This window comes from Oculina patagonica, chromosome 3 (genome assembly GCF_052425735.1).
Source record: "Oculina patagonica isolate OP01 chromosome 3, crgOcupat, whole genome shotgun sequence".
NCBI classification, from domain to species: domain Eukaryota; kingdom Metazoa; phylum Cnidaria; class Anthozoa; order Scleractinia; family Oculinidae; genus Oculina; species Oculina patagonica.
This window is the reverse complement of record NC_135760.1, coordinates 17,267,546-17,285,247: the sequence shown is the minus strand read 5'-3', so window position 1 is coordinate 17,285,247 and position 17,702 is coordinate 17,267,546. Positions and strand designations below refer to the sequence as shown.

The 17,702-nt window shown below is 38.8% G+C and overlaps 1 protein-coding gene across 1 annotated transcript; it reads left to right on the top strand.

The window, feature by feature from the left end:
* The first annotated feature begins 909 nt into the window (after nucleotides 1-909).
* On the top strand, nucleotides 910-16,976 carry LOC144645409 (palmitoyl-protein thioesterase 1-like). The gene is made up of 11 exons (XM_078504984.1): nucleotides 910-1,074; nucleotides 2,059-2,168; nucleotides 4,593-4,631; nucleotides 4,822-4,910; nucleotides 5,023-5,093; nucleotides 5,327-5,414; nucleotides 5,956-5,970; nucleotides 12,236-12,326; nucleotides 13,251-13,349; nucleotides 13,821-13,892; nucleotides 14,557-16,976. The coding sequence occupies exons 1-11, from the start codon at nucleotides 969-971 to the stop codon at nucleotides 14,677-14,679; spliced, it is 903 nt and encodes a 300-aa protein (XP_078361110.1). The 5' UTR covers nucleotides 910-968; the 3' UTR covers nucleotides 14,680-16,976.
* The last annotated feature ends 726 nt before the right edge of the window (nucleotides 16,977-17,702 follow it).

Genomic DNA, 17,702 nt, shown 5'->3' with positions numbered 1-17,702 from the left:
GGGAAATAGATCTTTTTACCAATACAGCAGCCATGATGCCCAGGGGGCAAATAAATATTAATTAGCCCCCTGAGCACCCAATAATGTCTCTCAAAACAAAAATTAAAATGGCAGCCATAAGGGTTAAAAGGTCTATTCAGACAGGTGACACGCTAAATTACTAAATTGGTTTCCCCACCACGACCCAGTTGTTCAAAGGGTGGAGAACGCTACCCACCAGATAAGTCGCTTTCCAAGTGGATAACTGTCATACAAAACCTTCACTATCCACCAGTTAGTGATTTATCTGCTGGATAGCATTATCCACCCTATGAACAACTGCGGCCGGGATGTTGTTTCATACAAGATATGCGTACCTGGATTATAAGCTTCATTACCAGCCTCAAAAATGCTGAGCTCAAGTGAACACCAGCCAGAGAAAGCTCTGGATTGATGTGACAGTAGACCTTTTTCAGCCATTTGTTACTGTTTTGTGTTCATGCTAATCTGCCCTCCAAGCCTCGTCGGCATGTACAAAATACAAAAGAATTTAATCTCCAAAGTGAGGTCTGGAGGGCAATTATCATTAACATAAAACAACAATAAACAGCATGTAGAAAGGCCATTTCATTGAGTGAAGTTTCCCTTGTGGATATTTTCATAGAAAACGTTCCTTTCTTGATAAAACCAGGCTCTTGAAGAAAAATAAATTCCACACTATAGTATCATCGGACATGTCATAAACTGCCTCTTATAGCTTTGTCTTTGATCCAAAGCTATAAGAGGAAGATTATAAGGGGGGCGCATGTCCCGCAACCAACGTTGCCGCCATTTTGAAAGTTGCCGCACAAACGATCCCAGAAGACCTCGCGACCGTGCGCCTAAAACTTGTTGACCTGCAGAAGCTTGGGAACGAGTTTGGTTGTTGAAAGGTCACTCGCTTCATCGATTTCCTGTGTTCCTGCAGCGCTAGCAGCTAGAAATTGAAAATGGAGCGACGATTTCTGTGTTTTGCCGTTGTTTTAGCTTCGGTTTTGAGCTGCTGCTTCGCTGATAGCAACGGAACAGTACCTGCAGTAATCTGGCATGGCATGGGTTAGTAATTTAACAGAATATGGCTAAAGATCTTAAAATAACATCGAGTAGAAAATTTTAATCCATCAAATTTTAGGGCGACGAATTTACTTATCACGGTGTCAAATGCACTTTGCGCTTCGTCCCTTTTTAAAAGCGATAGTATTCAGTTAAAAAGTAAAATTAGAAATTTACGTAAGCTTTTTGAAGATGTTTTATTGTTTTTGCTGCATGTTACAGCATGTTGGGCCTTGTGCTATTTGCCAACATCTGCCTCTGATCAACAGTTGGATGTTTCTGTATAAACCACATTGTAGTGTTGTTTTAGCTGAGTGAAACACCCCACCTTCACTAACTTTACATCATGAACCACCCAGTGTCAGTCACCTGATTTATACCTCCCCACTAAGAAGCCCCCCTCAAAGTACATAGTAGATCATGACAACAAGAAAACAACAAAAAACAAGGCAATATTACACTTTTAAAGTTATTTATTTCTCGGTTGTTTTTCTTTACTTGACAATTTGGACAAGTTTCTAGACTTAAATTAAATCCTGGTTTGAATTCTTGGCGTTTTAGCCCTTATGATGGCGATCTAACTTTGTAAAGTTTTTTCCAAAATTACCAACATCTTTCTCTGTTGATTTTGAAAGTTAGATGCACTTGACTTAGTTATCTTTCTCAAACTCATCAAAACAAAGTTAAAACAAAGAAACTCATAACCTTGAAGGAGGTTTTGATACTCGATCTTTATTCAGCTTAGATTTTTACGATTACCGTAATTTTATTTCTCTTTGTTTTTCTGTAGTTTTTGTTTCAGTCGAGAAGATATATCAAACCCTCGAGACAGTGTTTCATTGGCTTTCCAAACAACTTGAATTTTGTCAAAAAAATACTCTGCTGCGCGACGTGTTTGGATATCCCGATGAAACACTACTGTCTCTTATGTTTGATATATTACTGAAAAATTGTTTGGTGGTAACCCCAACTGACGTTTTGCTCCAGGTGATTCTTGTTGTAACCCTCTCAGCATGGGAACCATCGTGTCAATGTTGGAAAAGAAAATTCCTGGCATTTACGTGCGGTCCCTGATGATTGGTGACTCAATTGTGCAGGTAATAAGTAATTGAATTTCTTTTTAAGGGCCTTATAATATTATTACTATTATGTTAGCCCCTGGGTCAAGTGGCCTGGGTTTCAGAAAGGTAACAGCTCTCATAAGCTTGTAATTCAACTGCTTCTCTTGTGTAGCAGTTGTTACACAAGATTTGTGATTCTGGGTTTGAGCCCTGGCTGGGTTCACAGTGTTGTGTTTGCAGGCAGTGGAGATCAGCAGGGAAGGATGCGTGTGTGTGTGTGGGGGGGGGGAGGGCACTCTGCTATGTAGAGTAGAGGGGGGGGGGAATCTAGTGGTTAATCACATGCATGTGAACATAAAATATAATTATTAGAGAACAATTAATGTGAGACCGTGCAAGGGCTGTTATTCAATCCCTGCAGTCCACGCAACATTCTTGGACACTTGCACTTGAAACGGGGGAAAAATATGTAATTCCTTTCCTTCCCCATTACAATGTTGTGTTCCTTGAAGAAACAATGCCTTCCCTTGTCGTCTGTCTTGCAACATTGCTTTTTAGGGTAGGGGTTCTCTATTTATGAGAATCTGTAATGCAATGTCACGCTATAGTTGTTAAATGAGTGTCCCAAGGAATTATGGCATGGATTGTGTGTTTGAGCCCTACTGGGTTCACACCCTGCTTTTGGGTAGTGGAGACCTAAGAAGGGGACACCGCGGCAGAACGTCTACGCATGCGCTGAATTTAGCACTTCCGGTCATCTTTCCAGTCACTCAACGGGCTTCACTCGCTACGCTTTCGGTTCAAGGTCAGTCGTGGCCCACGTTTTAGTTGTTTTGCTTTGTTAATTGCGGTGTTTTACTCTGCTGTCATGGATTACAAACTAAATATGACCGAAACAATACTCGATAGATTTAGAAAAGGTAAGTCGTGGATTCGTTGAGGCTTTGATTCTGAATTTGAGCAGCAGATGAGCTTAAATAAGCTTAGGTTTATCACACAAAGCGAGAAGGCAGAGTTTTACTTGCCAGTTTTTCTTGATCGATTAACCTTGACTAAATTCATACTTTCCTATCCAGTAATTGGTTGCATGTTTGTGTATTTTTTAGCTTTAATTGTTTCAGTTCTACATTTATTTAACCTAACACTTCGGCCTAAAAAATGACAGCACGCAGTCGCTTCGTTTGGTTTTCGTTCAGCAGAGGTAAAAAACTTTTTAAAGTTTTTTTTTAAATAACACCCGGTAGTGAGGTCCGATTTTTAATTATTCGGTTTTTGGTTTAAAGCAAGTTTTTAAACTAGACTTTGATTCTGTTTTTCCTTTTAGATTGAGGAGAGATAACCGGTACGATAGTTTGAAAGTTTGGTAAATTGAACGCCATGTGCGAATCTGCAAGTTTCATGTTCGCGCGTGAGGTAGCCACACGGACTGGAAATGTGGAAAACATCCGCCAAATAGACGAATATTTGACCTTGTGAGGAGGATTAAGAAAATCAAATTGCCTTTGTCTTGAATGGAAACACAATTTAAACTTGTTTAGCTTCTCGGCTAACAGCTTTCAATCCAGCAAAAACTCCAGGTAGTCCGGGAGTATCGAAGACTCAATTCATTCATGTTGAACCAAGCAAACACTGAGCAAATGTTGTTTTCTTTCTTGTTTTGTGACTTTTTTCTCAGTGAAGGCAAGAATTATCGAAAGCCTAAACTTGAAAGTTCAGTGGTTCTTTATTTTGGTTTTATGTTGTTTTTCTTTCTCATTTGTCGCCCCTAATTTGCGAGCAATTAAAGCGGGCAAAGTGATAGACACAGTCAAAACGAAATTGCCGCTGTCGACTGTCGAGCGCTTGCGACCTGTAAACTTCAAGCATCATTTTCAATGTTGGTGCAAGCAGGAAACCCTATGGTGCAAAAGTATGAAGCTACAAAAATAAATAAACTTTTGAATTAGACCATTATTTTCCTTAAGTTTCTTTGCTATTTCTTAAGTTTTGTGTTTAAACTTCGCGCGACGGGAATTTTGTATTTACGCGACTGGATTACATAGTCAACCGGAAATACAAAACTGACCGGATGTTAATTTTCCACTCATGCGCAGTGCGTTTTGCCGCGGTGTCTAAGAAGGGTGTGTGTGTGTGGTGTTGGCAGGAGGCGGACTGTTTAGGGGTCTAGTGCATGATTAATGCATGTGAACATTCCAGTCATGAATAAAAATTCACCCATGCTCGCTCGAAGAGGCATGAGGAGGGTCCAACTGTTCCAAAGATGAATAAATAAATGCAATCCACTGGACATTTGAAATCAATATCCTGCATCTGGATAATATTTACAAAACCTGCTACACTATCTGGAGACACTGGATAGTTTATTTATTTAGTAAAATGCATAATCCATTGAAAAACATGGGACCAGGGATTTTGTATCAAGCTTGGTCAATATGGTATTAATGATTTTATTTCTTTTAGGATATGGAGAATGGCTTTCTTATGAATGTAAATGACCAGGTAATACATGCTAACCATTACGATTGTTAGTCAAATTTTTAGTAATTCATCATCAACATTGTGAGCTGCTACTCTACTAAGTGGACAGATAATGAGCATCCCATCCCTTTGGGAGTCCCCTCCTCCCCCAGGGGCATGGTCTTGAAATTTACTTTGTTGAAACTCACGCAGTGCTGTATGTACTCAACAGATAGATCAGGTTTGCAAGAAAGTTGCTGAAGATCCGAAGTTGAAAAATGGATACAATGCCCTGGGATTCTCACAAGGTGGACAGTTCCTGTAAGTAACTGTTTAATAACAGTATTTTTTAATAGCAGCACAGTGTTTATCTTGGCCTCCTTATACACTGTAATGAAAAAATGGTGAATATTGTTTATTTGTTTGTTTGTAGACGTGCTGTTGCCCAGAGATGCCCCAACCCTCCAATGCTGAATCTGATTAGCTTTGGTGGACAGCACCAAGGTGAGATGCACAAAGTGACCTACATGCTACTGATAAACATTCATTAAACATCTCCAGAGGCCAAGGACTGCATTGGTTAAGAAGCGATAGATACAATATTCATGAGCGGCTGATCTGTATGACTTCAACAAAGAACCATGATTGTGTATGCACAATTTCTACTTAAAAGTGAAAGTAATTCAAAACAGTAAAATTGTACTTTGCCTTACTCTGACGGTTTGATCTTTTTACAGGTGTTTATGGATTTCCACACTGCCCTGGTGAAAACTCCACCATCTGCGCCTATGTAAGGAAGTTGTTGAATCTGGGAGCTTATGTGAGGTATGTAGTCCATGACTCTTGAGTTTATTAATCTTATTCCCACTGAGAGCTTCTTTTATCCTTATGTATAGTTACATGACTGTAGTTTTGCATTGTAAGGTTTATTTTAGAAATTTGATAAAATCCAAATACCATAAAATTCCGATTATAAGCCCCCCCTTATAAAACTACCGTAAAATTCCGATTATAACCCCCCCCCCCCCCGGATATAAGCCCCCCTGTGACAGATGAAAGTACTAAACAGGGCTAAGATTTGCTTTATTACATGCGTTTTTAACTTAAAAACGTATTTCGATTAAAACTTCCGTGGCTCGTTTTGCAACGTTTTTTTATTCTGCTTATAAGCCCAGGGCTTATAAAATCGGAATTTTACAGGATGTGAATTGCACATCATGATCCAGCTGTGTCTGTACACTGCACGGGCAACGTGACATGACTGTACCCCGTTACTAAGTTGATTACATTTTGCAAGATGACCGATAACTGCATGCTAATTCATTATTTACATGTAATAATCTCTTTTTTTCTTGTCTTTTAACAGCTGGATTCAAGACTTGTAAGTAGCTCTCAAATGTAGTCAGATGTTGCAGATTAAAGTGGGATTTCAAAAGAACACTAGTTCATGCTTAGATGCAACTGACAGAATGAACTGGTTCAACGGAAGTTGTTTTGTCCACACTTATACCAAAGGGAATGCCACGTGACCAACCTGGACCCAGCTGTTCCTAGCATGATTAAGCTAATCCAGGATTAGCATGCATTTCGATTTCAGTTTTTTTACATTTCAGTAAGGATTTCTGTTTATATTTTCTGTCCTCCAGTTTTGTCGTCCACCAATCTCAAACTCCACAAAACACAAGCAATAGAAACGGTTTTAAACAAGAGAAATTGAACCCTTGATCAACTTGTAATCCTCAGTTAGTGTTAATCGACTTTCGAACAACCTGGCCCTGGGGCCCGTTTCTCGAAAGCCCCGAAAACCTAACGGGCCCGTAAAGCCATTTTAAATTATCTGTGTTTTAAAAACAGAGAATTGAAAATGCCTGAAACTTTGTGTGAAGGAAACCTCCGTTCATATTAAAAATATCATGGAATTAAACAGCTCTTTAATCAAAGGGTTTGAGATTTTGCTTGGGCTTTACGGGCCCGTTAAGTGGAAGTCCCGCTTAAAGCGGTCCTCTCGTCTTCGCGCCAAAAGAAAGTTTCCGTTTATTTTTTGCCTGTGAAAAGGCTTTGGTACATACATACAAAAAAGCAATAAATTATTTTATAGTTCTTTATTTTCGCTTTGCTACAGACCAAAATTGAATTTTGGCCGACATGGGGCCGCCAACGGTAGTCGAAGGGCTAAATTTCGACCATTTTGTGAAGCGCGCTATGTCCACAAAAATGTACTTGACGGAATATCATTTGGCACAAATTCTAAGACACCTTTATTTAGTTCACTGACGAAACGAGGAAAATTTTACGAAAATTCTAAGCATGCCAGCGCTTCTGAAATATACCATACTCTGAGGTCTTTATTCACACGTTAAAATTTAGGTAAATACAAGAGAATAAAACTCAAAAGTTTCAACATAAATTGGAGTAAAAAAGCGCATCAATGTAATCTTCTTACCTCAATGAATCGTTTTATACTTTCAAACCGGTGGGTATCTCCTTGGATTGCACGCGAGAACAAATTGAAATCTGCCATATTCAGTGTGTTTACATAATTGTCGCTTCGTGCCAAAGCTCATTTGCATAACCTTGCAATCGATGAGAAAACTCCCTCCACCGTCCAAACCCGATTAAATACCTTTAGAATAAAAGGAAGTTGCTTCTTTTGATATTCCTATACCATACAAATCCAGCGCTGAGAAAAATTGCGTTGAAGATGACAAGAATACTCGCGGCGTGCGAGACTCCACCAAGTAAATATTGACGGCTAATTACACTGGTCGCACTTGTCCCATAATTTAAGTTCAATTCGCTCCCGTAGTATCTCTAGGGGAAGAAGAAGAGTCGAAATTCAGCCATTTAATAAATATAAAACGTGTTAAAACGACAAATTGAATTCTGACAACGGAAATCGATCACGCAAAGACAACTTATAACTTTACGTCCAAAAACATCACTTACAGGTTGCTTACTGAGGAAGCGCAGTCGCCAGATACAATCCAAGTTTAAATAGAACTGTTTTATGTTATGAAGTGATGAAAAGGCATAAGCTTCAATTCATTCTTGATACATTTGCTTTCGTAATCGGTCATTCGAAGCCACAATGGAAGGCTTGTGCTTCGGGATCCATCAACTTCATTTTTCCCCTTGCGACACGATGTCACACAACTGAATTGTGACGTGACTGGCTGATCAGAGGTCAAACTTTGGGGGTGGTGGGGAGGGGGTTGGGTTGTCGGTCGGTATTTACAGCAGAAGAAAACAGAAAACTTGAGGGGTTGAAGAGCTTTTTTCAAAGCAAGACAAAACTCAGCAGTTGAAAGCATTTAAATGAATTTATGCTTTCCATTGGTCAACATTTTCTTTATTTTTCTTTGAATATGTACTAAAAAAGTTCACTGCGACTTCAGCCAAACAAAATTATTAAACATAACTTGAATGAAGTAAAAGTACTTATGCCTAAATGGATATAGCGAAAAATCACTGATGAAAAACTCTGTGTTGGTTTGCGTTTGTACATCTATCCTGCTAGAAATGTTGTATTGCGTAGTAACCCGTCGCAAAACGAATGTCTGTTTGCCTTGGTCAAGTCCAAATATATCCATGCGACCCTCATATACTTGGAAAAGCCACAAATGAAGGGCGATAAAGGAAGGAGTGTAATTGGTATGACATTCTCTTCGAATTCTTGTGCATGAAAAGGAGTAAGAAACGCGTACGGGGAATAGAGACAAGTTTAGGGAATGGAAATGATTTAATGGAAAGGGAAGGTCATAAACGGGATACGTAATGAGAACTAAAAACAGTTCAACGGGCCGATTAGGAAATGAAAACGGGAACTGAAAAAGGTTTGAGAGAATCATTATATTTCCCCTCTGTAATGGCCCTAGATCACATACCGTAAAATTCCGGTTATAAGCCCTGGGCTTATACAACTTTGTAAGGGTTTTTTGGTGGGCTTATAAGTGAAGGGGCATATATCCGGGAGGGCTTATATATAATTATAAGCGGAATAAAAAAACGTTTCGAAACGGGCCACGGGAGTGTTGATCGAAATACGTGTTTAAGTTAAAAACGCATAATAAAGCAACATTTAGCCCTGTTCAGTACTGTCATCCGGCAGAGGGGGGCTTATATCCGGGGGGGGGGGGGGCTTATAATCGGATGTATTTTTTTGTTTCCTGGTAGATGGGCCTATAACCGGGGGGGGGGCTTATAAGCGGAGGGGCTTATAACCGGAATTTTACGTTATGTACATGTCGTCAGTCCTGATTACAATTCGCATTTTTTTAATTCCCTTTCGGCTTCTAAATTTTCCGCTGTCAAACAACTACGCTAATTAGATTTAGAAAGCACGAACTGTTCTTGCAAGCTTGCGGCTTGTTATCGGTAAAAAAATGCCTGTATGCTTTATGAACATCAAGGATGGAGGTGGGTGTGGGGATTAAACAAAGACCCAGGTGCAAGGATTTTTTTTCGAGACTTGCAGCCAAATGAAGGAAAGGTACAGTTAATCAAGTAGAGGGCGAAGTCGATGACGACGATGACAGTCTCATCGAAGACGAAATTGTTTACCTTGATGACAAAGCCAGAGTGAAGCAGTAGAAGATATTGTCAGCCAAATGGAACTGGTCTTATGACGGTCATGATATTTGCGAGCATGCCAGACTCATGACACATTATCGAAATTCAATGTCACGACGCTAAAAGCCATGTGCGCTCACTTTGAACTTCCATACAAATCCAGAGATCTTGAGTCCTCCTTAGTTAAAAAAGGTAAAGGACATAGCATTTTTCATAATGCCCGTGCTCATTTGAAAAATAAAAACTAGCAAACAAAGAGAGTAAAGACCTATAAAAAGGGACTGAACGAAGTTGTAAAGCAAGAAATTCCAAGAATGTGCACAAGATTATATTTTTTTTTTTCACAGATGCCCGTGACAGTAAGATAAAACACAACTAAGGGTAGCATTTTTTCATTTCAATATTGAAAACAGTTTAGCACACTCCGCCTTTTATCGGAACCTTTTCTTGGATTTTTTTTTTCTGTTCTGTCTTTTTGCGATTTGCTCCTAAATGCCCGACCACAGAGGTAAATTAGCAAAGGCACGTTACACTTGAGTGGTACAAGGTGGAATAAGAAATAAGGAAAAAAGAAATATTTAGCGATAAAAACACGAGTCACTTATTACAAAAAAAAGATTATTTACTACTTCTGAGTTTTCTCTTGCTGTGAAAAAAGCTCTTTACCCCTAATCTCATACCCAGATGATGATCTTCTCAACCCCGGGAGAGAACATCTGGTAAAGTCGGATTTTGCTCGCGTCAAATGTGTCAGGAATCTGACACACGACGCGATTACGCATGCTCGGCAATTTAGTGGATGAAAAGCTCACTTGGCCGTTGTAAATAGTTCATGAACGTCTTTCCTATACAAGGAAAGACAAGTGACACAATCTTGAGATAGAGTTGGGGAAGAAAAAAAGCCGCCACTCATGTTTTGCTGCTAAATTAAAACACTCAACCCAGCCTTCAACGGCAGGGAAAGGCGCGCGCTTAGTTTGACGCGTACATGCTAGCTGTACGCGTCAGATTTGCAAAGCTCTTTACCCATCTTTTTACCCACGAATATCGTCTTTTTAAAACATTTTGTACTGACAAGCTTGAACTACAAACTGTACCTGTAGTTTATTCGCATTACTAACGTTCAAAACAGGAACGCGTTTTCAGAAAAACCTCCAAATACAAATATTTTCTTACTAGCTAACGTACGGTGCGCGCGTGCGAAACAAAATTTGCATCATCCGCGCGCAAATGCTGAAGCTATGAAAAAAGCTCTTCAACCCCTCAAGTTTTCTGTTTTCTCCTGCTGTAAATACCGACCGACAACCCAACCCCCTCCCCACCACCCCCAAAGTTTGACCTCTGATCAGCCAGTCACGTCACAATTCAGTTGTGTGACATCGTGTCGCAAGGGGAAAAATGAAGTTGATGGATCCCGAAGCACAAGCCTTCCATTGTGGCTTCGAATGACCGATTACGAAAGCAAATGTATCAAGAATGAATTGAAGCTTTATGCCCTTTCATCGCTTCATAACATAAAACAGTTCTATTCAAACTTGTGGATTGTATCTGGCGACTACGCTTCCTCAGAAAGCAACCTGTAAGTGATGTTTTTGGACGTAAAGTTATAAGTTGTCTTTGCATGATCGATTTCCGTTGTCAGAATTCAATTTGTCGTTTTAACACGTTTTATATTTATTAAATGGCTGAATTTCGACTCTTCTTCTTCCCCTAGAGATACTACGGGAGCGAATTGAACTTAAATTATGGGACAAGTGCGACCAGTGTAATTAACCGTCAATATTTACTTTGTGGAGTCTCGCACGCCGCGAGTATTCTTGTCATCTTCAACGCAATTTTTCTCAGCGCTGGATTTGTATGGTATAGGAATATCAAAAGAAGCAACTTCCTTTTATTCTAAAGGTATTTAATCGAGTTTGGACGGTGGAGGGAGTTTTCTCATCGATTGCAAGGTTATGCAAATGAGCTTTGGCACGAAGCGACAATTATGTAAACACACTGAATATGGCAGATTTTAATTTGTTCTCGCGTGCAATCCAAGGAGATACCCACCGGTTTGAAAGTATAAAACGATTCATTGAGGTAAGAAGATTACATTGATGTGCTTTTTTACTCCAATTTATGTTGAAACTTTTGAGTTTTATTCTCTTGTATTTACCTAAATTTTAACGTGTGAATAAAGACCTCAGAGTATGGTATATTTCAGAAGCGCTGGCATGCTTAGAATTTTCGTAAAATTTTCCTCGTTTCGTCAGTGAACTAAATAAAGGTGTCTTAGAATTTGTGCCAAATGATATTCCGTCAAGTACATTTTTGTGGACATAGCGCGCTTCACAAAATGGTCGAAATTTAGCCCTTCGACTACCGTTGGCGGCCCCATGTCGGCCAAAATTCAATTTTGGTCTGTAGCAAAGCGAAAATAAAGAACTATAAAATAATTTATTGCTTTTTTGTATGTATGTACCAAAGCCTTTTCACAGGCAAAAAATAAATGGAAACTTTCTTTTGGCGCGAAGACGAGAGGACCGCTTTAAGCGGGACTTCCACTTAAGTTTTCGGGGCTTTCGAGAAACGGGCCCCTGGGCACTTATGCAGTTTAAAAATTAGTACCGGTAGTTCATGATTAGTAGTTCACAATAGAGCGGTTTTCACTTGAGTGTCGAAAGTACTTTGTACTTTGCGTTTGCTTTGGTTTTGCATTCACTACGCTTAGTGATTGGTTTAAAAATTTCACGCCACTTTCTCGGCCAATCAGGAGTAAAACCAAAACCAATCGCGACTCGCTCGCGCATGTTTTCCCGCGCTTTGTGCAGGTTACATGTATTTGCTTCGAGTTTTGATTGGTTCACTGAATTGTTTGTGTCGTTTGTGATTGGTCAGAGTAATTACTTTGGTTTTGGTTTTGGTTTTGGTTTTACGACACTCAATTGAAAACTGCTCTATTGAACTGCTGATTTAAGGACCATTGTTGTTCCCTTTTGTCATTGACAATGGCCCTTTTCAGGACTACACCCACATGTACATCTGTATAATCACAGTAGACCAATCTATTGGTAAATTGTTGTGTTGCTCTATAGCCTTGTTCAAGCAGAATACTGGCATGACCCATTGAATGAGGAAGAATACAGAAATAAGAGCATCTTCTTGGCTGATATTAACCAAGAAAGGGTAAGTCATCTCCAGAAGGTAAAGAAAAGCTTATTAGCTTTGAACTCTATTTTTATAACCATTTTAAACAATTAGGTATTTTATATTTTTAAAAATTGTATTTAGCAGGGCCCCTCTGGAGACCAGCCACTGTGCTGAATGGGCCACCCTGCATAAATAAAGTTTTACTTACTTACTTTACTTACTAAAAGAATGTAAAGTCTGCGTTGGAGCCAAGTGTGAAGTGGCTAGGAGTATTTCTACTCCCCCCTGGGTGGGATGCTCCAAATACCAAATAGCGACAACTAGCTCACATCTCGCCCTCAGGCGAAGGCGAGCCGTGAGCTGTTGTTATTCAAATAGCTTGTAACTTTAAAAACTCTGTGTTTTCTAGGGCTGTCATTAACATTAAAAGCAGCTGTTACATTAAAGTTGTGACTCGTAGCATTACATTCTGTACGCAAGTGCAACCATAACACAAATTGACATCTTCACCTGTAACTTCAAGAGAACTTAGCTGTAACAGGTGCTACGGGTTACGGTCCTAAATGACAGCCCTGTTTTCTATTTTTATCATTGACCTGATGATGGTTTTAAATTAAACCAAAATATTGCCTTCGCTTGATGTAACTTACTTTAGTATCAACATAGAGTTGTTGTTATTCCGATTGAGTTTTATCATTTACTATTTGAAATTGTCGGCTGGCCCTTGATTATAAATGAATTATCATTATTAATGATACTAACTAATGATTCTAAACTGTACAAGAATAAGTTTTTGGGCAGGTTACAGTATGTTTTATTATGTTATTCTTTTATTGGTTATCAGTATCTGTCCAACTCTTTAATTTTTGCCAAGGTGAATGTTGTTCTTAAATTTCTTAACTTACGGTAATTTGGCTCATGGTGAATTTCTAATATTATTATGTGTTTTTTTATACATAGGTGAAGAATCCTCAGTACAAGGAGAACCTGATGAAATTAAAGAATTTTGTGATGGTTATGTTTGGCAAGGATACAATGGTTGATCCTAAGGAATCAGAGGTATTAGGGAGCTTTATTCTAATTTTAATTGTTGTTTATAGTGGACATGCAATTAGCTTTTAGATAACTAGTTTCCAGGCATGCCACTGAAACAGAGGAACACATATTTTAAATGAATAATATGGTTAAAAATTCCAACTGGCCAGAGGCAGACCAGTTGGCGATAATTAGATACAAAGGGTTAACTAGGATTTGAACTCGGGACGACCAAAACCAAATCCAGCAAGTGGCAGGGTGGTGGTCTTGAACCTGGAACCACTGGATTATAACACCAGCACTCTAAACCACTCTGTCACATTGCCTTCTCGCTTTTGATTAATATTAATCATTATTTAGGGTTGAAGTGAAATTTTCCAACTAGTCCTGTGTTGTATAAGAAATGTGCATTAAACAGAATCAGAGGCTGCTTCATCATTTATTGTTCTGAAACTTGAGGTGAACTTACTGACCGTCCTTCTGTTTTCCTTGTAGTGGTTTGGTTTCTATAAGCCTGGACAAGGCAAAGAAAAGTACACTTTACAGGAGAGCCCATTGTACCAAGAGGTGGGTATTATGGACACAGGGTTTGTATGCGTCTTGAAAATCCTCGAATTTCAGGAGTTCGATTTCAAGGCCTTGAAAGTACTTGAAATTGGTTTTCGGTCCTTTAAAGTCCTTGATTTTATTGTTGACCGTCAAAAGGCTTCAAGGCAATGAAAAGACCGCCAAAATAAGCGATTTTTTTAGTTCTTCAGCAAGCACATCAACGGCACAACAGACTGGAAATCGTTGATTTGGGGTAAATTTCATGAAAAAAAGTCCTTGAATTTTCCAAGAAGGGTCCTTGGAAAGTCCTTGAATTTTTGGTCTGAAAAAGTGTACGAACCCTGTGGACAGGAATTGCTCTAACTTGAGGCCCTGCCAGGGTAAATTCTGACAAGCGACATGGTCCAAAAAGTAGTGACAGCACATAAAATAAAATCGTGACAAACGACAACCCTTATGGAAAAACTTAAATTTCGACAAGGACAAGCAATTTTCCATCAATTTAATTACCGACAGCGACACGGGACATTTTTAAATTTAGACAAGTGACATGGGAAACCCCCCCCCCCCTGGCAGGGCCTCTAACTTGTTATCGCCAAGTGCACCAGATGTCAACTTCAAATTTAGGTACAATAAACTGTCAAAAGTGTAACCTAATAACCATTTGCTATTGTTATTTTAGGACTGGCTGGGTCTAAAGCAAATGGACAGTGACAAGAAACTGCACTTCCTAACTGCTGATGGAGACCACTTGCAGTTTACAGACGAGTTTTTTGATGAACAGATTTTACCATTCTTGAAGTAAAACACAGACTTGAGAAGCCATACACTGATTAGATGCTAGATTTTTGACAATAGCAAAAAACCTTTATTATAACTTTTTTTTTTTTGTTTTCTGACTGGCAATTTTTTCTAACCTATAATAATAAAAATATAATCAACTGTTGAATATTGATCAGTGGGAGGTTAATCGCTGAGTTGATAAGGGTTTTGACTGTCATATATAACTGTGTATCTTTATAAATGTTTATTAATCTTTTGCTATCACAGCACTGACATCAGAGAAATTGTTACATTGCATGCAGTGAAACCCTCTACCTGGGTAATTTTAAAGTGTATATGACAGATTTTTTTTTTATTTGCCTGATCAAATCTACGTGGCATGCTGATGCGAACATCGAAAAAAGAAATTCGAAATCTCATTTTTTTCACCGCCTTTTCGACCTAAAAATCGCGATATTTTCACTTCCGGTTGGGTCCAAAACCGTGCACAGTGGGGAGCTGGGTCTATTCTGCTTTTGACGTCATGGCCGGTCTAGACCCAGCTCCTCACTGGGCGCCGTGACGTCAAACAAGTGATACACTCAAGAACCAAACAAACTAAACAGGGAATTTCAAAGGAAGATTGTGGCTGGGTTGCCAGAAAACCGTAAAAAAAGCTAAAGGCTTGCAGTTTATAAATGATCTGAAGTCTAGAGGGATACTAGTGTAATGATAGTTTTTTAGAAAAGCCGATGGAAACAGCGTGTGAAAATAAAGCTATCATATATCATATCAGCAAATATACAGGTAAGTAAAATGAAAAGGCGGCTTTTAATCTTGACGTATTAGGCTCAAAACGAATTTAGAAGAAGCGCACGTGTTTTTGTGATTGTAGCGATTTAAAATCTATGCCGTAGCAGCTTTAAAGTTCGGTTTGTTTGGTTATTGAGTGTATCACTGAGCGCATTCTTGTTTGACGTCACGACGCACAGTGGGGAGCTGGGTCTAGACCGGCCATGACGTCAAAAGCAGAATAGACCCAGCTCCCCAATGTGCGCGGTTTTGGACCCAACCGGAAGTGAAATTTCACGATTTTAGAGCACAAAAACGCTACGAAAAAAAGAGATTTCGAATTTCTTTTTTCGATGTTCCCATCAGCATCCCACGTACATTCGATCAGGCAAATAAAAAAAAAATCTGTCATATACACTTTAAAGGATAGAACCTTTTGAACCAGCCATTTTTTCCCACTTCACTACTAACAGTTATACTGACTGGACAGTGTCATCTGTATAATGAACATATTGAATTGTAGATATACTGTACCAAAACAAACCTGGGGTTGCACTGTAGACAATTTTAATTATTTTACAGCTCATACTAACAAGAATTTCTATAACGGTACTGTGAACTGTTAAATAACATTTTCATAAAACATATAACACATCAGCAAAACTATAGAGCAAAATGGACTTAATTAAAACGTTCAATTAATAAGGAATTAAATAAATGCATTTATAATGCCTAAACCATCTAAAGGGGTTAAAAAACAATTTGTAAAAAATCAAATAATTCAACTTCAATTTTTTTTTTACTACAAAATGTAAAATCTTGCAACTTAAATAGAGAAAGCCTTAACAATGGCATAGCTTGTTAGCCTTGCACCATTTTGTACTGCATTTATAAAATAAAATGTTTATTCATTAACTTTGCCTTATGTTTTGTCTTGCATTTTGATTCTTACTTTAAATATTCTTTACAGCAATAAACTCTTTATTGGGAATGGAAAACTCTCTCGTCTTTGATATATAACGTCAAACTATGAGACCACCTCCCCTAAGCAACCACTTTCCAACCGACCAAAATTTTGCTTGTCATATCAGTATAGTCGGAACCTCCCGTAAATGACCACCTCGAGAGGCTTGCTTACCAAGGTTCAAGTGTATTTTGTTGCATGCGCATTGCAGGTTCTTAGAAAGGTATAGTTAAAACCTCCAGCTACCTTTCTCAGGAATAATTTTGCCTAAAAAAGGCTTGTTTCCTAAACTGGAGGTGCTATTGGAAACATCCTGCCTTAGCTATATACCGGTATTTTTTAACATTTTGTTGTCTGAGTATACACATATCATTTTGACTGTGCTCAGCTCCACTTCAAGTTGCCGCAACAAAGAAGACACAAGGCACCAAACAACATCTTTCTCCGCTTTTTTATGCAAATATGACAGTTTCGAATTATGCTCCACTGATCACAAAAGAATTAAGTCGAGGTTCAGGAGAATAATTTGAATTTTCTCTTGTTTTATTCCCCTCGACCCTGACTTAACTTCTTTGTTTGGGATCAGTAGAATGTAATTCAAAACTAGCGTATTCAGTATAGCCTGTGTACAGCCATCCCGCTCCGCTCAAAAAAGCTGTACACAGGCTAATTCACTATTCACTATTAAGTACTAGCCATTCCAAGGCTCTAGTATTTTAGGTTTTCCAGTCCTGAACCCCTCTTCCAACCCATCCAGAACATCCATGTCCTCTTCAGGTATACTAAAGTCAAATATGCTAGCGTTCTCAACGATTCGAGATGAATGACTTGACTTTGGAATACAAATATAGCCTTTCTGTAAACACCATCTCAATAAGATTTGCGCTGGATTTTTTTGTGCTTGTCAGCGATAGATTTCAGTGTGGGATGGCCAAGTTTCTCTCCTCTTGTCAATGGTGAATAAGCCTGTACAGCGATGCCCTCTTTCTTGCAGTAATTCACCAGGTCATTCTCCTGTAAAAAGGGATGCACTTCAATTTGATTGACGGACGGTATCACCGTGGAGTGCTTCTTCAACTCTTCAAGATGGTGAATACCAAAGTTAGATACACCTATGGACCTGTAAAAAATCAGAAAATATGTTTGATTTGTTGGAAGTACGATCAAAGAAGTCATATGCCACAAAGGTGGTAAGAGTACATGTGATTTCATCCCCTGCAAAAGACTTTCTTGCTATAATTTGTAGTACTGTAGAGATATGTAGTGACTTGTGCATGGATATCCGTATTGCTACCTCTGAATTTTTTTGG

What these genes read in the sequence shown, in the direction of transcription:
- LOC144645409 (XM_078504984.1), top strand. Translation starts at nt 969, where the DNA reads ATGGAGCGACGATTTCTGTGTTTTGCCGTTGTTTTAGCTTCGGTTTTG. An exon ending in AGTAATCTGGCATGGCATGG is followed by an intron (nt 1,075 to 2,058) that starts GTTAGTAATTTA and finishes GTTTTGCTCCAG; the next exon opens with GTGATTCTTGTTGTAACCCT. An exon ending in TTATGAATGTAAATGACCAG is followed by an intron (nt 4,632 to 4,821) that starts GTAATACATGCT and finishes TGTACTCAACAG; the next exon opens with ATAGATCAGGTTTGCAAGAA.